We start from the raw sequence: 27,108 nt of genomic DNA, 5'->3' as shown, positions 1-27,108 counted from the left end.
CCATCATTGCCAAATCATACTTCATACTTTCATTTTCCTATTCTTCATAAATACCACTTAACTTAGATTCAGATTCAACATTTGAAAAAAAAATTACAGGACGTGGTTGTCACTGGCTAGGCCAGCAATTATTGCCCATCCTATGGTAATTATCATGATAATTGAGAGTCAAGGGGAGGTGATGGCCTAGTGGTATTATCGCTGGATTGCTAATCCAGAGACCCAGATAATGGTCTGGGGACCTGGGGTTCAAATCCCACCGTGACAGATGGTGGAATTTGAATTCAATAAAAGTCTGGAATTAAGAATCTAATGATGACTGTGAATCCATTGTTGATTGTCAGGGGAAAAACCCATCTGGTTCACTGATGTCCTTTAGGGAAGGAAACTACCATCCTTACCTGGTTTAGCCTGCATGTGACTCCAGACCCACAGCAATGTGCTTGACTCTGATCTGCTGTCTGGGCAATAAATGCTGCTTGACAAATGAAGCCCTCATCTTGTGAATGAATAATGGACATTTTCCTTCCCTAAAGGACATTAGTGAACCAGATGGGTTTTTCCTGACAATTGATAGTGGTTTCATGGTCATCATTAGATCTTTAATTTCAAATTTTTTTGGATCATCACACATAGCCTTGAACTGAGTGGCTTGAGGACAGTTAAAGTCACCTATATTAGAGTTCAGTGGTTGGCACAGCTACCTCACAATGCCAGGGACTCAGATTTAATTCCAGCCTTGAGTGACTGTCTGTGTGGAGTTTGCAAGTTCTCCCAGTGTCTGTGTTGGTTTCTGCTGGGTGCTCTGGTTTCCACCCACAGTCCAAAGATGTGAAGGTTAGTGGATTGACCAGCTAAATGGCTCATAATGTCTAGGGATGTGCAAGCTAGTTGGATTATTCATGGTAACTGCGAGGTTATGGGAATAGAGTAGGGTGCTGGGTTTGAGTGGGATGCTCTTTGGATGGTCAGTGTAGACTTGATAGGCCGAACAGTCTCTTTCCGCTCTGTTGGGATTCTGTATTGCTGCAGACCTGGTGTCAAATATAGACAGTACCGGGTAATAATGGCAAATTTTCTTCTTTAAAGGACATTGCTGGTGACTTTTTACGACACCGAGTTAGAGTTTCGTTGTCATTATTATTAAGACTAGCTTTATATTCCAGATGAATTAATTAAATGTAAATTCCATCAGCAGTCATGGCTGGATTTGAACTTGAGGCCCAAAACATTAGCCGGGCCTCTGGATTACAGTTATAGAGTTATAGTCAGAGTTATACAACATGGAAACAGGCCCTTTGATCCAACTTGTCCATGTCGACTGAGTATCCTAAACTGATCGAGTCCCATAGCCAGCATTTTGCCGATATCCCTCTAAACCCTTCCTATTCATGTACCCATCCAGATGCCTTTTAAATGCGGTAATTGTACCCACCTCCACCATTTCCTCTGACAGCTCGTTCCATGCATGCACTACCCTCTGCATAAAAACGTTGCCCCTCAGGTCTCTTTAAACCTTTCCCCTCTCACCTTAAACCTATGCCCTCTAGTTTTGGACTTCCCTACCCTGGGAAAAAGACCTTGGCTATTCACCCTATCCATGCCCCTCCTCAGCCTCTGACGCTGGGGGAAGAAGTCCCAGCCTATTCAGCCTTTCCCTGTAGGTCAAACCCTCCAATCCCAGCAACATCCTTGTAAATCTTTTCTGAACCCGTTCAAGTTTAACAACATCTTTCCTGTAACAGGGAAATCAGAATTGGATGCAGCATTCCAAAAATGCTTCATCAATGTACTGTACAGCCACAACATGATGTCCTAACTCCTATACTCAATGTACTGACCAATGAAGACAAGCATGCTAAATACTTCTTCACCAACCTGTCCACCTGCAACTCCAGTTTCAAGAAATGATGCACCTGTTCATTACCAGTACGCAACTGTCTCACCCATCTATGCAATATCACAGAATCCCTACAGTGAGAAAACGTACCCTTCGGCCCAACAAGTCCACACCGACCCTCGGAGCATCCCACCCAGACCCATCCCTCTATAACCCACCTAATCTACACATCCCTAGACACTATGGGCAATTTAGCATGGCCAATCCACCTAACCTGCACATCTTTGGACTGTGGGAGGAAACCGGAGCACCTGGAGGAAACTCACACAGACACATGGAGAATGTGCAAACTCCACACAGACAGTCGCCCAAGGGCAGAATCGAACCTTGGTTCCAACCGCTGTGAAGCAGCAGTGCTAACCACTGAGCCATTGTATGTGCAGAGTCTGATGAAGTAGGCATACTAGAATGAACAAATAGTTTTTGTTCATGTGGTACCTTTCTTCCTCTTAACTTTCTTTCTATAGGAATGTGAAGAGTAAAAGACTAGTGAAGACAAATATAGGTCCCTTACAGTCAGAAATTGGGAAAGTTACAATGGGGAGCCAAGAGATGGAAAACTAATTAAGTATATATTTTCATAGAATCATACAGTACAGAAGAGGCCCTTCTGCTCATTGAATCTGTACAGTCAAAATTTTGATTCTGTCTTCACAAAGGAGGACACAAATAATGTGCTAAAAATATTAGGGAATGCAGGATCTAGTGAGGGAAGAACTGAAATAAATCAGTATTAGTAGGGGAATGGTGTTGTGGGAAATTGATAGAATTAAAAACTGATAAATCGCTAAGGCCTGATAATCTATATCACAGAGTACTTCAGGACATTGGTGTCCATCTTTCAAGATCTGTAGACACTGGAACAGTTCCTATGGATTGGAGAGTAGTTAATATAACCCAGAAAAAGGGAATTATAGATAAATTAGCCTAAGTTCAGAAGTGGGGAAAATGCTATAGTTTATTATAAAAGAATTAATAGCAAAGTACTGGGAAATATGTGACAGGATCAGACAGAGTCACAGATTTATGAAAAAGAAACCACACTTGACAAATTGACTGGAATTTTTCAAGGATGTAACTAGAGGCTTGATAATGGGGAACCAGCAGATGTGGTGTAATTGGACTTTCAAAAGGCTTTTGATAAGGTTCCACATAAGAAGTTACTAAGTAAAACTGAAGAGTATGGGATAAGGGGCATAGTGTAGTGACATGGATAGAGAACTGGTTGGCAGACAAGAAACAAAAAGTAGGAATAAACGGGTCTCTTTGAGTGCCAGGCAGTGACTACTGGGGTACCTCAAAGATCAATGCTTGGATTTTAATGCTCACAATAAATACTGATGATTTGGATGAGTCAATTTCTTGCAGTATGTCCAGGTTTCTAGATGACACAAAGCGGGAGGGTGAATTGTGAGGAAAGTGCAGAGATGTTTCAGTGTGATTTAGACATGTTAGCTAGTGGGAAACTGCACGGCAGTTAAAATAAAATGTGGACAAATGTGAGATTGCATAAATTTGAAGGCACATGTGAATGGCATTAGATTGGGAAAGGGGGAGGTACAATGAGACTTGAGCGCTCTTGCACACAAGTCACTGAAAATAAGCAGAGATAACAAGGTGTAGAGCTGGATGAACACAGCAGGCCAAGCAGCATCAGAGGAGCAGGAAGGCTGACGGACAAGCATGCAGGTGCAGCAGGCAATGAAGAAGGCAAATGGCATGTTGGCCTTCATAGTGAGAATATTCAGGTACAGGAGCAGGCTACATTTGTACAGGGGTTTGGTGAGACCGCGTCTGAAGTTTCGCGTGCAGTTTCAGTCTCCTTATCTGTGGATGAATGAACATAGAACATAGAATGAATGTAGAACAGTACAGCACAGTCCAGGCCCTTCAGCCCACGATGTTGTGTCGACCTATTATCCTACTCTAAGATCAAACTACCCTACATACCCTACATTTTACTATCATCCATGTGCCTATCTAAGAGTCGCTTAAATGTCCCTAATGTATCTATGTTCTCGCTATGGCAGTAGTACAACAAAGATTTACCAGACTGATTCCTAGTATGGCTGGACTGACATATGAATAGCTACTGGATCAGTTACGATTTTATTCATTGGACTTTAGAAGACTGAGGGAGGATTTCATAAATACTTATTAAATTTTAACAGGACTAGATGGATAAATGCAGGAAGGATGTTCCTGATGACTAGGGAGTCCAGAAGCAGGGGTCATGGTTTAGGAATGGCGGGGGGGAGCATTTAGGACTGAGATGAGGAGAGATTTTTCTATCCAGAGAATGGTGAGCCTGTGGAATTCTCTGCCAGAGAAAGCTGTTGAGGCCAAAACATTGAATGCTTTTAAGAAGGAGTTAGATGTGGTTCTTTGGACCAAAGAAATCAAAGGCAATGGGGAGAAAGCAGGAACAGGATCCTGAGTTGGACGATCAACCATGATCATATGGAATGGCAGAACAGTCTACTAGCTGAATAGCCTACTGACATTCCTATCATTTTTATTTCTATATTTCTGCTTCTCAACTAACCAACTTCTGCTCTCTCTCACACTCTCTCTCTCTCCATTTCTCTCACCTCATTGATCTGTTTAATCTCATCCTCCTGCTCTAGGCGTAAGGCATTTGCTTTTTCCAACAGGTACAGGGCCCTGTCCCGTGCTGCCTCTTCCACTTCATTCAGCTTCTCATTCTTACGTCTCTGAAGCTCTTTTGCTCTTATGAAGCTTTTCCGTTCACCAGCCATTTCCTGAAATAAGAATATATTGAGACATAATACAAAGAAAGAGGCGGGCAGGGTGTGGGAGAGGCCTTTTGTAGGCAATAAATTTCAGGTGACAGCAGAATTTGGGCATGTGGTAATTTATTCAAGCATTCACCGGTGTAATGCAGGGAAAAGCCAAAGACCACCCCGAAGCTGGCCTCAACATGAGGGTTTAATCGCCCTCTTAATCTTTGGCTCAGATCGGAAGAAAAGTCAACGATGCTCTAATTTTAAATATAAGCAAACTTTCTTTTATACATTTTCTTGTTACTTTAACATGGCGGCACATACTACCTCCTCTTGTACATTATTGGTTAATTAGTGCTGGGTTGTCCAACTATGCTTGGGTTTTCAGTACATCACTATATAGTAGTAATTGCTTGTTGCTGTGAAGTGATTGGGCCATTTTGGTATGTGTGAAGTTGAAATTTGCATGGTTACCAGTGACCCTTGTCTGTTAACTAGCTTGTACAAGGCTTTAACAGAAGCTTCTTTGAGATTTCCCACCATTCCAATCCTCTTAGCTGCTGTCCTTGTTAAGAGATAAGGGAGGCTCCTTTCCATTACTTGTAATTAGTTTTTAAACCTTTCTAATTTTTTAAGTGAATTTCATATACATATGTATTAAACCTATAATGTATTTGGAAACTGTATGTATGTTTATCTTGAAGGATCCTAATTAAAACCTACTCATAATATTCTAACAGATTAATTAGGAAAAACTTAAGAGAAACAACTAATTGGTATGAAATGTTCCTATTTTAGGATTTCATGTTGCACATCCAATCTCACAGAAAGCTATTGTTTTATGTGCTGAGAACACAAGTTTTTCCCACACTTTCTAATTTGTGTTAAACATGTACTGCAAAGCTTGTTGGGATATTGTCAGCCATTTTATGCTGTTCTGTCATGGGCATCCCTAACACAGGGGCAATGGAGAAGGGAGGGAAAAGTTGACATTTGGAAATAAGTGGTACAGAAAGAAAGAGAGGTACAGAAGGAGAGAGAGGGGGGCAGTGCGAGTGAAAGACAGAGAAACAGAAAGGCGTGAAAGATAAAAAGAGTTCAGAAAAAGAGAATTGGACAAGGAGCATGAGAGACCAATTTGAAGAGGTACAGAACACAAAGTGAAGAGAGAAAGACATAGAAAGAGAGAGACAGAAGCATAGAAAAAGGGACAAGGGAGTCAAAAGTTTTAGGATGAGGAGACAACAAAGTGGAATTGAGCCTACAATCAGATCAACCATGATCTAATTGAATGATGAGCTGTTGATGGGTTGAATGCTTGTTCTTGATCCTATTTCTTACGATTATACGATCTTAGAAAGATACTGGGATTGAGAAAGAGAGCAGGGCAATGAGGGAGAGAGATAGAAACAGAGGCAGAGAGATTGAAAGAGAGCTATAGCAAAAGAGAATCAGATATATACGGACAGAGAGAGAGAGAAAGGGAAAGTGCAAGAAAAGATACAGAAAAAGAGAGAGATGGACAGATACATTACCGATTAGTCTAGCAACAGTCGATGTACTCTCGAGTGAAGCAATGACTTAGGGCTGTAACATGAAGTTTTGTTAATAATCTATGGACAGTGCAACTGCAGCAGTGATCATGTGAGGACTGACATATACTTAATAAGATACTAAGAATTCAACTGGAGATTATTGCTCAAGGGATCTGAAAGTATAAGGTCAAATAAAGAGAGACAAGGAAAAAAAATTGAGCTTGTTCATCAGAATGAAGTAAGGTAAATAGGGTAAAGTACTTTTTTGATTCTTAAACCTACTAGATGGAGAGAACACATGCTTACAACTACTGTATTCTTTCTGTTGATAATACTCAACTTGTAAATTGCTCATATTGGAATTAGTTGACATGAGTCATCATCTTCAGTCAATTTTAAGTCAAAATGCTAAGTTTTGCATTTCAGTAAAAATCTGACACTGGAGAAGCACAATGTGGTTGGGATGAGGATGCTGGCAGCTAGGAACAGGGTAACTGGCAAGAAGGGGGGCTATGTATCAAATGGTGAACATTGACTTGTAAGTACACATTGACCCTCAAGGGATCATTTACCTGCGACATGGCATTGATTCTCAGGGGAACACTGACCCAGAACACACCATTGACCTACCGCCGCCTGCATTCTCTCTGCATTGTTCGCCACACGCATGGCCTCACGTTCCTCCTCACTGATCACTCGGGAAGCCTGCTTGATCCGTTCAAACTCCTCAGGGCTCATGATCAGAGTCTTGCCTGAGGGATCCTCTGTGGGAATACTGAGAGAGGGAGAGAGTGAGTGAGTAAGACAGAAAGATAGAGAGAGGGAGAGTCAGTCAGATAGACAGGCAGAGAGTGAAATGGAAATAGAGAAAGAAACAAGCCTCTCAGAACCCTAACCCTTATTGTCTACTCTACACTGAGTCACTGTGCGCGAGCTGAATGAAGGTCACTTACATCAGATCTCGAATCATGTCCTTGGTAATGAGTCGAATACTCTCCTTAGGTTTGTTGCTGGAGGTGGAATACAACAGTTTCCCAAGTGCCTCATCTGAGCATGGGTCCAATTCTGCGCCAGCTTGGGTGGCAGGGTTCAATTTCTGAAAGACATAGAGGCCAGTAATTAATCTATCATCTGTTGCTGCTCCACACTCTTGCAGAACATGATCGTTGAGGGTCAACCCGAAGGCTGTGTGTGTTATATTTCCCCACACCTGTGTGAGGAACTCAGTACCACAATGTGGGGGTGTAACCTGGAATCTTCACATTTTCCATTGTCCCTTAGTACTCAATTGTTGATCCTTTCAGCCTGCAAATTACCGCAACATCTCCATGTTTCCTTCCCTTTCAAAGTTCTCGAACATATTTGTGTTTCCCAATCCATTCTCATCTTTCCCAGAACTCCATGTTTGCCACATAGTAATAGGAGTCCACAGCACAGATTTTGACCCTTTGCTCATAGAATCTGCGTCAGACAAAAACAACCAATTATTCCAATCCCATTTCCCAGTACTTGGCCTCTTTGTTGCCCAGCTTTGTATGCTTAGTGCTTGCATGTGAACATCTGAGTACTTCTTTAGCGTTATGAGGGTATTTGCCTCTATCACATTTACAGGCAGTGAGTTCCAGTTTCCTACCACCCTGAGTGAGAAAAAAAATCCTCACATCCTTTTAAATCTCTTGCTCCTTATCTTAAATCTATGCCCCCAATCATTGATTGCTGCACCAACGGGAAAATTCTTTCCTGTCTACCCTATCTATGCTCCTCATAATTTTATACATTTCAATCATTTGCTCCCCTCGTCTCCTCTGCTCCAAGGAATACAACAGGTCTATGCAATCTCGCTTTGTAACTAAAACTCTCCAGCCCAGACAACATCCTAGGAAATGTCCTCTGCACCCTCTCCAGCACAATCACATCCCTCCTATAATTTGGATTCCAGAATTGCACACAATACCTTAGCTCCAGATTGAATTCCTCCAATCAGGCATTATACATGACTGTGGCAAAAAGAAACTAGCGTTCTTCGTCCATCTCTGCCTTCTCATCTGGTGTATTGGATATAGTGAACAGCCCATCCTCCTCCAATACCTGTTTACTGCCCTCCAGCTTGAAGGGGGGGGGATCTGCTCTGACTCAGTTCAATTCTTTGCCATCTAATCTTCACTAAAGAATCGCTTACAATGTCTTCCTTTCCTGCTCCCACACTGTTGTCTCTTGTACTCACCATGAAGTCTGTCCTGAGTCAACAAAGAACAAAGAACAAAGAAAATTACAGCACAGGAACAGGCCCTTCGGCCCTCCAAGCCTGCTCCGATCCAGATCCTCTATCTAAACCTGTCACCTATTTTCCAAGGATCTGTATCCCTCTGCGCCCTGCCCATTCATGTATCTGTTTAGATACATCTTAAATGACGCTATCGTGCCCGCCTCTACCACCTCCGCTGGCAACGCGTTCCAGGCACCCACCACCCTCTGCGTTAAGGACTTTCCACGCATATCTCCCTTAAACTTTTCCCTTCTCACCTTGAAATCGTGACCCCTAGTAACTGAGTCCCCCACTCTGGGAAAAAGCTTCTTGCTATCCACCCTGTCTATACCTCTCATGACTTTGTAGAACTCAATCAGGTTCCCCCTCAACCTCTGTCTTTCCAATGTAAATAATCCTAATCTACTCAACCTCTCTTCATAGCTCGTGCCCTCCATACCAGGCAACATCTTGGTGAACCTCCTCTGCACCCTCTCCAAAGCATCCACATCCTTTTGGTAATGTGGCGGCTCGAACTGTACGCAGTATTCCAAATGTGGTCAAACCAAAGTCCTATACAACTGTAACATGACCTGCCAACTCTTGTACTCAATACCCCGTCCGATGCATGAAAGCATGCTGTATGCCTTCTTGACCACTCTATCGACCTGCGTTGCCACCTTCAGGGTACAATGGACCTGAACACCCAGATCTCTCTGTGCATCAATTTTCCCCAGGGCTTTTCCATTTACCGTATAGTTCGCTCTTGAATTGGATCTTCAAAAATGCATCACCTCGCATTTGACTGGATTGAACTCCATCTGCCATTTCTCCGCCCAACTCTCCAATCTATCTATATTCTGCTGTATTCTCCACCAATCTTAGTATCATCTTCAAACTTGCTAATCAGACCATCTATACCTTCCTCCAGATCATTTATGTATATCACAAACAACAGTGGTCCCAACATGGATCCCTGTGGAACACCACTGGTCACAGTTCTCCATTTTGAGAAACTCCCTTCCACTACAACTTTCTGTCTCCTGTTTGCCCAGCCAGTTCTCTATCCATCTAACTAGTACACCCTGGACCCCATGCGACTTCACTTTCTCATCAGCCTACCATGGGGAACCTTATCAAATGCCTTACTGAAGTCCATGTATATGACATCTACAGCCCTTCCCTCATCTATCAAGTTTGTCACTTCATCAAAGAATTCTATCAAGCTGGTAAGACATGACCTTCCCTGCACAAAACCATGCTGCCTATCACTAATAAGCCCATTTTCTTCCAAATGTAAATAGATCCTATCCCTCAGTATCTTCTCAGCAGCTTCCCCACCACTGACATCAGGCTCACCGGTCTATAATTACCTGTATTATCCTTGCTACCCTTCTTAAACAAGGGGACAACATTAGCAATTCTCCAGGCCTCCGGGACCTCACCTGTGCTCAAGGATGCTGCAAAAAAATCTGTTCCACTGCTCGTCCTGCCTTTTAGCTTCCAACCTAACTCCCTATATTCACTTTTCAGGTCCTCATCGCTTTTCCTAGTTATGTCATTCATACCGATGTGTACCACTACTTCTGGCTGCTCACCTTCCCCCTTAAGGATCGAGTCTACAGGATTCGAGATATCCCTGACCCTGGCACCTGGAAGGCAGCATACCATCCAGGAGTCTCGTTCGCAATCACAGAATCTCCTGTCTGTTCCCCTAACCAATGACTCTCCTATCACTATCACTCTCCTATTCTCCCCCCATCCCTTCTGAGCCACAGAGCCAGGCTCAGTGCCAGAGACCTGGCTGCTATGGCTTTCCCCTGGTAGGTCATCCCCCCCCCAACAGTATCCAACGTAGTATACTTATTACTGCACTGTCTGTCTATTCCCTTTCCTTCTCCTGACAGTCACCCAGCTACCTTTATCATGTAACTTAGGTGTGACTACCTCCCTATAACTCCTCTCTATCACCCCCATTAGCCTCCCTAATGATCCAGAATTCATCCAGCTTCAGCTCCAGTTCCCTAACGTGGCCTGAGAGGAGCTGGAATTGGGTGCACTTCTCGCAGGTGAAATCAGCAGGGATACTAGTGGTGACCTTGACCTTCCACATCCTACAACTGAGGTTATGCAATTGTCTTCACTCACGTTATGTTCCCCAAGCTCAGTCGGTTTGGTGAAAATGTCCACGTCCAATGGCATATCCTGTAACTTGTAAGCTTCACTTGCCACAGTTTCTAACAACAAAGCCAGTTGTAACGTGTGTCTGAAGTCCAATTGGGCTTCAGCTAAAAAGCGCTTTTGCATGGTCACATCGTTAATCCCACATACCACACGGTCTCTCAGCGTCTCACTTAGGGTTAAACCAAAATCACATGCCTCTGACAGTCGTCTTGGCCTCGTCAAAAATCCCAATACAAATTCCCCTGGTTCTCAAACTATCAAGTAAAACCGATAGCATGTCAGAATTAGAGGAGGCTTGGTGTCGTAATATTCCTTAGCTAAATCTGTCAACTCTTGTTAGATTTTAGTATCTGGCTCCTCCTGGAAGGTAGGCTCCTAATATCTGAAAAAGCTGTGAGTCCACATGCTCTCAAGAGAATTACTTGTTTCTTTTCGTCTGCCCCAATGCCATTTGCCCGGAAAAAAATGCATTGTTTCCACATAATGGGCTCAGTCTTCGACAGTAGGATCGCATGAGTCGAGCTTCCTGGTGCCAGAAATGCTTAACCCAATTCAAAGATGAGTGTTGCGAGTGAATCTCTTCAGGGGCATGTTTTTCTCTTGTCGCCACTGAAATAACTCCACGAAGGCCAGTAGCCCATCACCAAATCACCCTTTATTTCAATGAGCACAGTATACAACACTGACCCAGCGAGCACAGAGCTGGCCTCAAGAGTGAACCGCACCCCTGACACTCCTGTTTATTTCCAACAGCCAGGGCTCCCTGATTAGACCAGGTTAACAACCCCAATCAGGGATCCCAGGCTGACAGATATAAACAGGAGTGGCAGGGGCTCTGTTCACTCTAGGAGCCAGCTGTGTGCTAGCTGGGTCACTGACATTTACGATGCACTTGTAAATAAAGGGTGACTTGGTGAAGGGATATCGGTTTTTGTGGAGTCATTTCAAGAACTAATGTAGGTCCTTTGTCGTCAGGAATGGGGAATTTATAATGCAGAACAAAATGAACTAAATTCATACTTCACTTCCGTCTTCACAAAATGAACATGGTTAATGGTTCTTCTTTTATTTGCTTGTGGGAAGTTGGTGTTGCTGGCTGGCCAGCATTTATTACCCATCCCTAGCTGCCCTTCAGAAGTGGTGGTGAGCTCTCTTCTTGAACTGCTGTAGTCATGTGCTGTAGGTTGACCCACAATGAAGGGAGGAATTCCAGGATTTTGTCCCATTGATAGTGAAGGAACAATAATATATTTGTAAGTCAGATTGTGAGTGGCTTGGAGGAGAACTTGCTGGTGGGAGACAACTTGCAGGTGGTGCTCTTCTCATATATCTGCCAACCTTGTCCTTCTCGATCTTTTTTAAGATGGTGGACAGGCTTTGGGGAGTGAGGAGGTGAGTTACTCACCACAGAATTTCTAGCCGTTGACCTGTTCTTATTGGAGATGGTCATTGCTGGTAGTTGTGTGGTGCAAATGTTCCTTGCCACTTGTCAATCCAAGCCTGGATACTTTACAGATCTTGTTGCATTTGAACATGGACCACTTCAGCATCTGAGGCATTGCGAATGATGTTGAATACTGTGCAATTATCACTGAACATTCCCATTTTTAACCATATGTTGAAGGGAAGGTCATTGATGAAGCAGCTGAAGATGCTTGGGCCTAGGACACTACCCTGATGAATATCTGACAGAGATGTCCTGGAGCTGAAATGACTGACGTCCAACAACCACAACCATCATCCTATGTGCTAGGTGTGACTCGAAGAAGTGGAGAATTTGCCCGCTGGTGCCAATTGATTCCAGTTGTGCAAGGACTTCTTGATGTCACGATCAACCAAATGCAGTCTTGATGTCAAGGGCAGGTACTCTCACCTTACCTCTGGAATTCAGCACTGACCTCTGGAAGTCAGTGAGCAGGTTATTGCTAAGCAGATGATACATTCCATCATTTTCCTGATAATCAAAAGTTAACTGATGGGGAACACAAGGTTTTGTGAGAGGTAGGAGCTGAAGCAAATCTATATTAGTAGACAAAATGTCTTGAAGAATCTGATTGAAGGCAGGACCTGATCTCCCAGAGTACTTCAGGAAGTGGTCCTAGAAATAGCTATCACATTGGTGGCCATCTTTTGAGATTCTTTAGATTCTGGAACAGTCCCTACAGGTTAGGGGGTAGCTAATATAACCCCACTATTTAAAAAGGGAGGTGGAAGAAAACAAGGAATTATATACGAGTGAATCTAATATCAGTAGCGGGGAAAACGCTAGAGTCCATTATCACGAATTTTATACCGAAGCGCTTCAAAAACAGTAATAGAATCAGACACTTCCAGTAGGGATTTAAAAAGGGGAAAAAATGTTGGCAAAGCCACTGGAATTCCTTGAGGATGTAATTGGTTGAGCTAATCAGGGGAGCCAGTGGATGCAGTTTATTTGAACTTTCAGAAGGTTTTCAACAAAGTCCAACATAAGACATTAACGTGTAAAAGTAAAGCGTGTGGGATAAGTGGAAGTGTATTGAGATGGATAGAAAACCCTGAAGAAGTGTTTGGCCCGAAACGTCAGCCTTCCTGCTTCTCTGATGCTGCTTGGCCTGCCGTGTTCATCCAGCTCTACACCTTGTTATCTCAGATTCTCCAGCATCTGCAGTTCCTACTATCTCAGGAGGTATAAATGGGTCATTTTCTGAATAGCAGGGGTATTAGTGTGGTACTGCTGGGATCAGTATTGGGACCCCAGCTATTCACAGTACATGTTAATGATTTAGATAAGAAAACTAAACGTAATATCTCAAGATTTGCAGATAACATAGAGCTGGGTTGAAGGGTAGGCTGTGAGGTAATGAAGAATTGTGTCGTGTGATTTGGACAGGCTGATTGAGTGGGCAACTGTAGGGTAGATGCAGTATAAGTTGGATAACTGTGAGGTTATCCACTTTGGTAGCAAAGATAGGGAGGCAAATTTTTAATTGAACAGCTGTAAATTGAGAGAGGGGAATGTTCACCAACACCTATGTGGCCTCACTCACCAGTCACTAAAAGTAAGCGTGCAGGTGCAGTAGGCAGTAAAGAAGGCAAACTGTATATTGCCCTTCATAGCAAGAGGATTTGAATACAGGAACAAGGAGGCTTGCTGCAATTATGCAAGTTATCAGTAAGGCCTCATCAGGAATATTGTGTGCAGTTTTGGTCTCCTAATCTGAGAAAGGATGTTCTTGCAATGGAGGGAGTGCAGCGAAAGTTTACAAAATTGATTCCTGGGATGGCAGGACTGATATATGAGGGACAGATTGAGTTGGTTAGGATGATATTCATAGAAGTTTAGAAGATTTAGGAGGGATCTTATAGAAACCTGTTAAATTTGAAAAGGACTAGACAAATTAGATGCAGGAACTTTTAGGACTGAGAGGAGAAATTTCTTCACTTAGACAATGGTGAGCCTGCAGTATTCACTGCCACAGAAAGAGATTTAGGCCAAAATGTTATGTGTTTTCAAGAAGTTGGTAGATATAGCTCTTGTGGCTCAAGGGTTCAAGGGATAGGGGGAAGATGAGATCAGAGTATTGAGCTTGATGATCCACTGTGATCATCTTGAATGGTACAGCAGGCCCAAGGGGTCAAATGGCCTACTCCTGCTCCTATCTTTTATGTTTCTGTGCACCCTTTTCTATAATGTGGATTCGAGAGCTGCACATAATATTCTAGATGTGGCCTAACCAACTTTTTACACAGCTCCAACACAACCTTCCTGCTCTTACACTTTATGCTTCAGCTAATGAAGACAAGTCCATATGCTTTCTGAACCGCTTTATCTACCTGTCCTGCTAAAAGGACTGGTCTTCGTGCACACCAAGGTTCTTCTGATCCTCGGTGCTTCCAGGGTTCTGCCATTCATCACATTTTCCCTTGTCTTGTTTGTCCTGTCCAAAAACATAACAACTATAAGCAGGAGTAAGCAATTCAGCCCCTCGAGTATGCCCCGCCATTTTGATACGATCATACCCGTTGTTGTCCTGGTTTCAGCTCCATTCTCCTGCCTGCTCTCCATAATCCTTCAACTACCTATTAATTTAAAATCTATCTATCTCCCCCTTATAGTTACTCAATGTCCCAGCATCCACTACCACTCAGGATTGTAAATTCCACAGATTCATGATTTTTGGGGAAAAGTAATTTCTCTTCACCCCATTTTTAAATCTGCCATCACTTATTCTAAAACTATGACATCTCAATGTAGACTGCCCCACATAAGGAAATATTCTTTCTACATCTACTTTGTCAGTCCCCATTAGAATCTCGTATACTTCAATTAGATCAACTCTTATTCTTCTATACTCCAGAAGATATATCCTTAAACTGCACAATCTCTAATCATAAGACAAACCCCTCATTTCTGGAATCAATCTAGCAAACCGCCTCTGAACTGCGTTCAATGCATATCCACCCCTCCTCAAATAAGGGGACCAAAACGTTACACAATATTGCAGGTACAGTCTCACTAATCCTAGAACGATGAAGGATGAGAGGTGACTTGATAGAGATGTACAAAATGATCAGAGGTATATATAGAGTAGACAGCCAGAGACTTTTTCCGAGGATGGAGGTAGCTATTACGAGGGGGCATAGTTTTAAAGTGAGTGGAGGTAGATATAGGGGAGACGTCAGAGATAGATTCTTTACTCAGAGAGTGGTCAGGGCGTGGAATGCATTGCCGGAGAGGGTAGTGGAGTCAGCCTCATTAGGGGCATTTAAGCGGCTATTAGATAGGCATATGGATGATAGTATAAGGTAGGGGTGGAGGTTAGATGGACCTTAGGATTAGGGTAAAAGTTCGGCACAACATCGTGGGCCGAAGGGTATGTACTGTGCTGTTCTGTTCTATATTCTATGTTCTAATGCCTTGTGCAGTTGCAGTAGGACTTCCCTACTTTTATACTCTATTCCTTACAAAAAAACATTAATTTCCATTTGACTTCCTTATCATCTTAAGTACATGCATACTAATTTTCTGAGACTCATATGTGAGAACAACCAGATTTATCTGCACCAAAATACTCCAAAGTTTCTCTCCATTTAGATAATAAGTTCCCATTCTATTTCTCTGCCTAAAATAAATAACATCACATTTATCCACATTAAAATTCATCTGCCAAATTTTGGCCCTTTCACCTGAACTATCAATATTCATTTGCAAATTTCTTATTTCTTCATTGTGACTTACTTTCCCACCTATTTTAGTGTCATTTGCAAATTTGGCTAGGTGCTTTCTAATTTGCCTCCAAGTAATTAATGTAGATTGTAGGTAGTTGCAGCCCACAGGCTGAACTATTGGCAGACAAAAACTCATACCTTGCCAACCAGAAAAAGACCCATGTATCCCAACTTTCTTCCCTCTGTTCGATAGCCAATCCTCTATCCAAGCTACCCTGAACCCCAAATGATCTTACCTTGTGTATTAACCTTTCAAACAATACCTTAACAAATGCCTTCTGGTGGTTCAAATATAATACATCTACAAGATCCACATTACATCTTCAAAGAGCTCTCGCAAATTAATCAAACATGATTTAAGATTGTAAAACTGTGTTGACTCTGATGGATTGTATTTAGGCTTTCCCAATGTCCCTTTATTGCTCCATTATTAATAGATTCTAACAATTTGCGAATGGCACATGTTAAACTAACTGCTCTCTCTTTTGAATAAGGGTGTTATATTAGTATTTTTCCAATCCTGGAATCTTTCTAGCATCCAGGAAATTTTGGAATATTATGACCAATGGGTCCATTTAGTGATCAGGCATGAGGGCTTGTCTGCCTTCAATCCCAATAGTTTGCTTTGTACTACTTTCCTATTGACAATGATTGTTCTAAGTTCCTCCCTTTCTATGACCTCTGCATTAACTGTTGCTATTGGGATAGTACTAATGTCCTCCACTGTGAAAACGAAAGCAAAGTATTGAATTAGTAACCTTAACATTTCTGTGTTCCCCACTATTAACTCCTCAGTCCCGTTTTCCATGGGGCCAATATTCACTTTAGCCACCCTCTTCCCTTTTATTTCCTCAAAGAGACTTTGCCTATCCATTTTTGTATTTTGTGGTAGTTTTCTTTCATTATTTACCTTTGCTCTTACTATGACTATTTTAGTATCCCTTTGTTGATTTTTAAAAATTTCCCAATCTTCCAGTCTGCCAACAGCATTTTCAATATGGTATGCCTTAGTTTTTGTCCTTATATTACCTGTAACTTCCTTCCATAGCCATGGATGCTTTTTCCTATCTTACAAATCTTTCTTCCTTTCTGGAATGTATTTTAATTAGGAGCAACTGAGTGCCTCTTTAAATATATGCTACTCTTCATCAACTGTCCTACCTTTTAGTCTTTCCTCCAGACCACTAGGGCCAGATCTATCCTTATGCTTATGTAATTACCTTTGTTTTACACCAGAATGCTTGAACTAGGACTCCAGCATTTTGCTTTCCAATTGAATTTGAAATTCTAGCACGTTATAATTTTTCTTCCCTACAGAATCCTTTACAGACTTGAAGGGCTGAATGGTCTACATTTTCTCCAATGTCTTATGGCCTTATAATGAAAAGCCAGGAGGTGTAGATTATTTAGACTTCCAGAAGGCATTTCAATAAGGCGTCATATGAAAGGTTACCTCACAAGACAAGGGCTTATGGTATTCAGATATATACCAGCATGCATGCTGATCAAAGATAACAAAGTGTAGAGCTGGATGAACACAGCAGGCCAAGCAGCATCAGAGGAGCAGGAAGGCTGACGTTTCGGGCCTAGACCCTTCTTCAGATGTTCAGTTCTGATGAAGAGAGTCATTGGACTTGAAACGTTAACTCTGCTTACTTCCCACAGATGCCGCCAGACCTGGTGAGTTACTCCAGAAATTTCTGTTTTTGTTTCAGCATGGGTACAGGGTCAGCCAACTAACAGGATACAGAATTTTGGATTAACTGATCATTTTCAAGCTGGTAAACCTCAACAAATGGAAACCTGTATAAGGAACACTGCTGGAGCCTCAACTATTTACTTATGTATAAGGATACAAGTAATCCTCAGGTGAAAGTACTATATTGTGGGAAGGCTAACTCTGACAATATCAGGCAGGAACTGGGGTATGTAGACTGGGGCAGCTGGTTGAGGGAAAATCTACATCTGGTATGCGGGAATCTTTTAAAGGGTTAGATAGAGTTCAGGACCAGCAAGTCTCTGTGAAAATAAAGGATAAGAATGGCAAGATTTGGGAACCTTGGATAACAAGAGAAATTGAGAGTTTAGTCAAAAAGAAAAAGGAGGCATACGTAAGTTTTAGGAAACTGGAGACAAACAGAGCTCTTGAAGAGTATAAAGACGGCAGGAAAAAACTTAAGGTGTTAGAAGGGCTAGAAGAGTTAGAAGTTACAGAAAGCATGTGGAAGCTTTGGACAGGGTGCAGTGAGGTTTACCAGGATGCTGCCTGGACTAGCAGGTATGAGCTGCAAGGAGAGGCTAGAAAAACTTGGGTTGTGTTCTCTTGAGTGGTGGAGACTGAGGGCAGACTTGATAGAAGTTTATAAAATTATGAGATGCACAGATAGGCTTGACTGTCAGAATACTTTTCCCCAGAGTTGAAATGTCTAATACTAGGGGGCATGCATTTAAGGTTAGAGGGGGAAAGTTCAAAGGAGACATGAGGGGCAGGTTTTTTTTTTTACACAGAGAGTGGTAGCAGTCTGGAACGCATTGCCAGGGGTGATGGTGGAGGCAAATATGATAGGGGCATTTAAGGGACTTTTAGATAAGCACATGAATATGCAAAGAATGGAGGGATTTGGACCAAGGGCAGGCAGAAGGGATTAGTTTCATTTGGCGTCATGTTCGGCACAACATCGCGGGCCGAAGGACCGTTCCTGTGCTGTACAGTCCTATGATCTATGTTCTATGGCTATAAAGGACCTTGGCAAACAATACTAAGGAAAATCCCAAGGCGTTTTACATGTGTATAAAGAGCAAGGGGGTAGGTAGGGAAAGGGTAGGTCGACTCAAGGGGAAAGGAGGGAGTTTATGCTTAGAGCTAGAGGAAGTGTGTGATGTCCATAATAAATACTTTGCATTGGTATTCACAAAGGAGAAAGACATGGTGGATGATGAGTCTAGAGAGGGGTACATTGATATTCTAAGGCATATCAATACAAGAAAGGAGGAGGTCACAGAATCATATAGTACAAAACAGAACCTTCAGTTCAATCAGTCCATGCTGAACATAATCCCAAACTAGTTAAGTCCCAACTGCCTCTTCCTGGCCCCTAACCCTCCAAATCTTTTCTTTTCTATCTAAGTGAATTTTAAAATTTGTAGCTGTGCCTGCATCCATCACGTCCTCCGAAAGGTCATTCCACGCGTGAACCACCCACTGTGTAAAATATTTGCCTCTTATGTCTTTTTTAAATCTCTCCTTTCACCTTAAAGATATGCCCCCTGGTCTTGAAAGCTCCCATCCTAGGGAAAAGACACCTACCATTAATCCTATCTATACCCCACATGATTTTATGAATCTCTATAAAGTCACTTCTCAACTTCCTATGCTCCAGCGAAGAAAGTCCCAGCCTATCAATACGAAGGTGGGTCGAGTTGTGGATATGCGGAGGGCTGTTCTAGGTTACAAAAGGACATTGATAGGATGCAGAGCTGGGCTGAGAAGTGACAGATGGAGTTTAACCCTGAAAAGTGTGAGGTGATTCATTTTGGTAGGACAAACTTGAAAGCAGAATACAGGGTTAACCGAAAGATTCTTGGCAGTGTGGAGGAGCAGAGGAATCTTGGGGTTCATGTCCACAGTTCCCTGAAAGCTGCCACCCAAGTGGATAGAGTTGTTAAGAAGGCATATGGTGTGTTAGCTTTCATTAATAAAGGGATTGAGTTCAAGAGCCGTGAAGTTATGCTCCAGCTATATAAAAGCCTGGTTCGGCCACATCTGGAGTATTGTGCCCAGTTCTGGTCGCCTCATTACAGGAAAGATGTGGAAGCGTTGGAAAAGGTGCAGAGGAGATTTACCAGGATGTTGCCTGGAGTAGAGGGAAGGTCTTATGAGGAAAGGTTGAGAGAGCTAGGGCTTTTCTCTTTAGAACGACGAAGGATGAGAGGTGACTTGATAGAGGTGTACAAAATGATCAGAGGTATAGATAGAGTAGACAGCCAGAGACTTTTGCCTAGGGTGGAGGGAGCTATTACGAGGGGGCATAGTTTTAAAGTGAGTGGAGGTAGATAAAGGGGAGACGTCAGAGGTAGGTTCTTTACTCAGAGAGTGGTCGGGACGTGGAATGCATTGCCACCTTTGGGTGGAGGTCAGATAGACCTTAGGATTAGGGTAAAAGTTCGGCCCAACATCGTGGGCTGAAGGGCCTGTACTGTGCTGTAATGTTTAATGTTTTATGTTCTGTCCAGCATTTCTTTGTAACTCAAAAACATCCATACCCAGCAACATTCTGGTAGATCTCTTCTGAACCTTCACTAGCTTCATAATATTGTTGCAAAGTTGGGTAGAGTATTTGTGGACTGGAAGGCAGGACATTAGAATTTGGCATTTGGAAAATATTGGTGTTTGTAAAATGCTAGGAGAAATCACTGCATGGTTCCTTTAAAAGATGATGTGTTTTTTCTAAGCTGAGAGATTCAAAAAGGATTTCTGTGGACAGCAGCTTGTGGGTTTGCGGGTGCACAGAGCTCCTGAATTGAAACATTTGTATCAAAAGGCTGTACAGTTAGCAGATCAAGCAACTTTAACAAGTTTTGATTTTAGCCAATCAATTTGAATCAGGCACTCAGAGTCATAGAGTCCTGCAGCATGAAGACATGCCCTTCAGCCCAAACTGGTCCAAGCCAACCAAAATGTCCATCCACGCTAACCCCATTTCCCTGTGCTTAGTCCATATCCTTCTAAAAATGCCTATCCACGTATTCGTCCAAATGCCTTTTAAACGTTGTTAATGTACCCACCTCAACCACTTCCACTGGCAGCTCCTTCCATATGCATACCACCCTCTGTGTAAAAACGTTGACCCTCAGGTTCCCATGTATTTTTTACCCTCGTTCTTTAAACTGATGCCCTCTAGAGATTGATTCAGACCTTTGGGAAAAAGATTGAGTGCATTCATTGAGTGTTTCTCATGATTTTATACACTTCTATAAGATTCCCCCTCAGTCTCCTACGCTCTAAAGAAAAAAGTCCTAGCTTGTCCAAACTGTCCCTATAACTCAGTCCCTGAAATCCTGGCAACATCCTTGTAAATTTCTTCTACACTCTTTCCAGTTTAATAATATCCTTCCTATAGCAAGGTGACCAAAATCTTCCATATCAGACAGGGTTCCCCTGCACATCCATCAACTTGGTCTACTGTATCCACTGCTCCCGATGAGGCCTTCTCCACATCGATGAGACCAAGCATAGACTCAGAGACCGTTTTGTAGAGCATCTGCGCTCTCCAAGCGACAAACAACATCTTCCAGTCACCAACCATTTTAACTTCCCCTCCCACTCCCTGGGTGACATGTCCATCCTGGGCCTCCTCCAGTGTCACAATGACAGCACCCGCAAATTGGAGGAGCAACACCTCATATTCCTCCTCAGGAGGCTACAGCCCGATGGCCTAAACATGGAATTCACCAGTTTTAAAATCTCCCCACCCCCAACCTCATCCCATGTCCAATCCTTCCTCTCATCCTCGTCTCCTTGACCTGACACAACCTGTTCATTTCTCCCACCTATCCACTGACCAATCCCCACCACTTCCTACCTGCACTCACTTATTACCATCCCACCCACCCCTCCTCTCTCTATTTATTTCCCAGCTGTCTTCCTCCTCTCCATTTCTGAGGAAGGGCTCTGACCGGTAACGTCAACTTTCCTGCTGCTCTGATGCTGCTTGGCCTGTGTTCCTCCAGTTCCATACTATGTTATCTCTGACTCCAGCATCTGTAGTTCTTGCTATCTCTGAGTGAGCTATAAGCCCACTGTGAAGTCTCTTCCAAGGATGCCCACCTTGAAGAAGTTATCCTCCTCCCTCCGGAAAGACCTCAGTGGATCTCTCTCCACTGCAACCTTCTGGTAATCTCTGCCCTGAAACTCTTCGACCACATACACAAGCAAACCTGGTACTACAGCCACATCTCTTTTCTCAGTACCTGCCTACGGATCAGGATCATCTCCAATGGACTCCAAACAACATTCAGGACATCCCAATTTGGCCCTAACCATGACAACCTCTATCTACACAACATCCAGAGCCTCCAAAAACAGTTTTCTCTACGGATGTTCAAGTACACGCTCTCATGAATGCGTCAGCATTTTCTGGCACTACAATCAACCTCACCCCAGCTCAGAACCTCCTTCTCCTAGGCCTGCAAAGGACCTCTTCTGTTTTTCATTCTGCCCAAGATCCACAACTTCAACCAATGCTTTTTCTCCACCCTATCTCACATTAAAAACCATAAGTACACTAAACCTACTTGTGCTTACCACCTAACACAGGCCTCCTCCACTCCCCAAGTCCTCAACCCAATCCAGGACCTCCCTCTCATTGTGCCTGGTGCCATTAACCATGCGGTCACCACGGACTCTCCCGCTGACGCCACCAACCTCGTCACATCCGCCAACGCCGTTCACATCACTTCTGTTGCCACCAACCATATCGCTGCTGCGCCACAGCCACCACTTACACCACGGTCACTGCTGCTTCTGTCGCTGATGCCTAGGACACTGCCGATGCTGCTCCTGCCGCCGACATCAAGGACGCCACTTCCAACACTGCCAACGTTACTTCAGCCGCCCCCTCGATCGTGACACCACCCCTGACCATCAAACCATCGTCTCTCAAACCATTCATAACCTCATGACCTCATGAGACCTCCCACCCACAGCCTCCAACCTCATTGTTCCCCAACCCCACACCGCCCACTTCTATCTCCTTCCCAAAATCCATAAACCTGACCATCCCAGCCGACCAACTGTCTCTGCCTGCTCCTGCCCCACTGAATTTATTTCCGCTTACCTTGACTCTGTTTTCTCCCCCAAGTCCAGGGACTCCCTATCTATTTCCGGGACACCACCCAAGCCTTGCACCTGCTCCAAGACTTCCAATTCCCTGGCCCCCAACACCTCATCTTCACTATGGATATCCAATTGGATAGGGGAGGCGATGGCCTAGTAGTATTGTCACTGGACTGTTAATCCAAACACCCAGATAGTGTTCTGGGGACCTGGGTTCAAATCCCATCACAGCAGAGGGTGGAATTAGAATTCAATAAATATCTGGACATAAGAGTCTAATGATGACTGTGAATCCATTGTCGATTGTTGGAAAAACCCACCTGGTTCACTTATGTCCTTAAGGAAGGAAACCACCATCCTTACCAGGTCTGGCCTACATGTGACTCCAGACCCACAGCAATGTGGTTGACTCTTAACTGCCCTCTGGGCAATTAGGGATGGACAATAAATGCTGTTTAGTCAGCGACGCCCTCATCCCATGAATGAATAAAGGGAATCCCTGTACACTTGTATCGTCCATGCAGATGGCCTAAAAGCCCTCTGCTTCTTCCTCTCCCACAGACCCAACCAGTCGCCCTCCACTGACACCCTCATACGCTTAATAGAACTCATTCTTACCCTTAACAGCTTCTCCTTTAACTCCTTCCACATCCTACAGACTAAGGGGGTGGCCATGGGCCCAAGCAATACCTGCCTCTTCGTAGGATATGTGGACAAGTCCCTTTTCTGCTGCTACACTGGCACTATGCCCCACCTCTTCTTCCGCCACATCGATGACTGTAACCACGCTGCCTCGTGCTTCACAAGGAACTTGAGCTGTTCATCAACTTTACTAACACCTTTCACCCCAACCTCCAATTCATCTGGACCATCTTCAATACCTCCATCTCCTTCCTGGACCTCTCCGTTTCCATCTCTGGTGACCACCTCGAAACTGACATCTATTTCAAGCCCACCAACTCCCACAGCTACCTGGACTACACCTCCTCTCACCCAACCTCCTGCAAGACTGCGATCCCCTACTATCAATTCCTCCACCTCTGTCGCATTTGCTCCCAAGGTGGGATGTTCCACTCCCACACATCCCAGAGGTCCTCCTATTTCAGACTTTAATCTCCCCCCTCCGGTGATCGAAAATGCCCTCATCCGCATCTCTTTCATTTCCTGCGCTTCTGCCCTCACATCCCCTTCCCCCAACAAAAATTAAAACAGAATCCCCTTTGTCCTCACATATCACCCCACCATCATATCCAACATATCGTTATCTGCCACTTCTGCCACCTACAGTCCGATACCATAACCAAAGAGATATTTCCCTTCCCACCCCATCTGCCTTTTGTACGGACCGCGTTCTCTGCGACTCCTTCATGCGTTCCACGCTCCACACTTCCTACTAACCCTACCACCATTGGCACCTTTCTCTGCAACTGCAGGAAGTGCTACACCTGCCCCTACACCTCCCCCTTCACCTCCATTCAAGGCACAAAACAAACCCTCCATATCAGACAGGGGTTCACCTGCACATCTGTCAATTGGTCTACTGTATCCGCTGCTCCCGATGTGGCCTCCTCCACATCGGTGAGACCATGCGTAGACTTGGAGACCATTTCGTAGAGCATCTGCGCTCTGTACGCAACAAACGACAACGTCTCCCAGTCGCCAACAATTTTAACTGCACCTCCCACTCCCTGGGTGACATGTCCATCCTGGGCTCCTCCCGTGTCCCAATGACGCAAACTACAGGAACAACACCTCATATTCCACCTCGGGAGCCTACAGACCGATGGCCTAAACATGGAATTCAAAAACAAAGTTGCTGGAGAAGCTCAGCAGGTCCGGCAGCATCTGTGAAGGAAAAACAGAGTTAACATTTCGGGTCCAAAGACCCAAAGCTGCTGCCCACAGATATCCTTTTTGAATCAATACAGTGTGGAGCTGGAGGAACTCAGCAGGTCAGGCAGCATCAGAGGAGCAGAAAAGTTGACATTTCAGGTATACACCCTTCATCCATTTTGAATCTCTAAGCATCGAAAAAAAGCACATCATCTTTTAAAGGGACCATGAACTGCCTCCTCCCCACCCCCCGACCCCAGCATTTTACAAACACCAATATTTTAAAAACACCAAATTCTAACATCCTGCCTTCAAATCCACAAATACTCTACCCAACTTTGCAACAATATCCTTCCTGTTGGGAGTTTTGAAAATCATTAGGGTCGACAAGTTCCCAGCACCTGATAAGATATATCCCAGAATACTGAGGGAGACAAGGGAGGAAATTGTTGGGGCCTACAAAATTTTTATATCTTCTTTAATAACAGGAGAAGTTTCAGACAACAAGAAAATAGCTAATGGTGTTCCTTTGTTAAAGAAGGGCAACAGGGATGTTCTGAGAAATTAAAGGCTTGTGAGCCTTACATTAGCGGTGGGAAAATTATGAGAGGAGATTCTTAGGGACAAGATTTACTCACAATTGAAAAACTACATACTTATTAGTGACAGGCAGCAAGTCTTTGTGAGGAGGAGGTCATGTCTCACAAACGTGATTGAGTTCTTTTGAGGAGCAGTAGACATTGTCTACATGGACTTCAGTAAAGCATTCAAAGAGGTTCCGGATGGTGGACTGTTTAATAAGGTTGGGTCACATGGGACCCAGGAGGTGCTAGCCATTTGGATACAAAATTGGCTTGAAAGTAGGAAACATGAGGGTGGTGATGGAGGGATTTTTTTTGGAAAGGAGGCCTGTGACCATTGGTGTGTCACAAGGATGAGTGCTGGATCCACTGCTTTTTGTCATTTATACATATGATTTGGATACGGATTTAGGAAGTAATGGTTAGTAAGTTTGCAGATGACACCAAAATAGGTAGTGTAGTGGTCAGTAAAGAAGATTAGTTCAAAGTACAATGGGACCTTGATCAGATGGGCCAATGGGCTGAGGAGTGGAAGATGCAGTTAAATTGGATAAGAATTAGATGTTGCATGTTGGTAAGGTAAAATAGGGCAGGACCTACACAGTAAATGGTAGGGCCCTAGAGCGTGTTACTGTACAAAGAATCCTAGGGGTGCAAGTTCCTTGTAATTGGATTCACAGGTAGACAAGGTTGTGAAGAAGGCATTTGGTATGCTTACCTTCATTGGTCATAATATTGAGTTCAGGAGTTGGGATGTCATCTTGTGCTGTATTGATGAGGCCATTTGCAGAATACTGCATACAATTCTGGTAGCCCTTCTATCGGAAGGATGTTGTTAAACTTGAAAGGGTACAGAAAAGATTTATTTACAAGGATGTTGCCGGGACTGGAGGATTTGAGCTATAAGGAGAGGCTGAATAGGCGGAGGCTTTTTTCTCTGGGGCGTGGGAGGTTGAGGGGTTACATTATGGAGGTTTATAAAATCATGAGGGGCAAGGACAGGATGAAAAACCAAGGTCTTTTTCCCAGGGAGGAGGGAGTCCAAAACTAAAGGATGGAGGTTTAGGATGACACGGGAAAGATTTAAAAAGGACCCGAGGGGTAACATTTTCACTCAGAGGGTGGTGCGTGTCTGGTATAAGCTGTCAGAGGAAGTGGTGGAGCCAATACAATTACAATATTTAAAAGGAATCTTGATGGGTGTATGAAAAGCAAAGGTTTAGAGGTATATGGGCCAAATGCTGGCAAATGGGACTAGGTCAGATTGGGATGTTTGGTTGACACAGTCAAGTTGGATCGAAGGATCTATTACCTTGACTCTATGAATCTATGACTCTAAGTGACAAAGATGATTGATGAGGGCAAGGCGGTACATGTTGTCTGCATGGACTTTAGAAAGGCCTTTGACGAGGTCCCTCATGACAGGCTGATAAGAAGGTGAAGTCACATGGGATCTGTGGTAAGCTGGTAAAATGGATACAAAACTGGCTCAATCATAGAAGACACAGAGTGGCTGTGGAAACGTGTTTTCCTGATTGGAGACCTCTGACTAATGGTGTTCTGCAGGGATAGCGAGAAGAATTGCTAGACGATACAGCAGGATACAGATAGGCTAGAGACTTAGGCAGTGAAATGGCAGACGGAATTTAATCTGGACAAATGAGAGGCGATGCATTTTGGAGAGCCTAATGCAGGATGAAAGTATGTAGTATATGGCAGAACTTCTAGAAGCATTAACATACAGAGGTATCATGGTGTGCAGGTTCACAGTCCCCTGAAAGTGGCAACACAAGTGGATAAGGTAGTCAAGAGTGTGTTTGGTATGCTTGCCTTCATCAGTCAGAGCATGGAGTATAAAATTTGGCATGTTGCAGCTATATAGAACTTTAGTTTGGCCACATTTGGAATATTGTGTCCAGTTCTGGTTGCTACACTAGCAAAAGGATGTGGAGGGTCTGGAGAGAGTAAAATAAAGGTTTACCAAGATTATGGGTAGTAGGAACTGCAGATGCTGGAGAATCCGAGACAACAAGGTGCAGA

The 27,108-nt window shown here is 43.6% G+C and overlaps 1 protein-coding gene across 2 annotated transcripts in view; it reads right to left on the bottom strand.

Annotated features, from left to right (window-relative positions):
* Nucleotides 1-25,807, bottom strand: part of LOC109931236 (cilia- and flagella-associated protein 45) — a 93,462-nt gene extending 67,655 nt beyond the window's left edge. The window contains exons 1-4 of one of the 2 annotated variants that reach the window (XM_048602127.1): nucleotides 25,787-25,807; nucleotides 7,133-7,275; nucleotides 6,810-6,954; nucleotides 4,492-4,662 (exon numbers count right to left, since the gene is read on the bottom strand). In XM_048602127.1, coding sequence (XP_048458084.1) covers nucleotides 4,492-4,662; nucleotides 6,810-6,954; nucleotides 7,133-7,275; nucleotides 25,787-25,792 — 465 coding nt within the window. In that variant the 5' untranslated portion in view covers nucleotides 25,793-25,807. Of the gene's footprint in view, nucleotides 1-4,491; nucleotides 4,663-6,809; nucleotides 6,955-7,132; nucleotides 7,276-14,424; nucleotides 14,523-25,786 lie in introns of those variants that run through there. The other variant, XM_048602126.1, reaches the window with a different exon arrangement.
* Nucleotides 25,808-27,108: the final 1,301 nt, after the last annotated feature.

The sequence above is a fragment of the Rhincodon typus genome, chromosome 10 (genome assembly GCF_021869965.1).
Source record: "Rhincodon typus isolate 14 chromosome 10, sRhiTyp1.1, whole genome shotgun sequence".
Taxonomy (NCBI): domain Eukaryota; kingdom Metazoa; phylum Chordata; class Chondrichthyes; order Orectolobiformes; family Rhincodontidae; genus Rhincodon; species Rhincodon typus.
The sequence above is the reverse complement of the archived record's forward strand: the minus strand, read 5'-3'. Positions and strand labels throughout refer to the sequence as shown.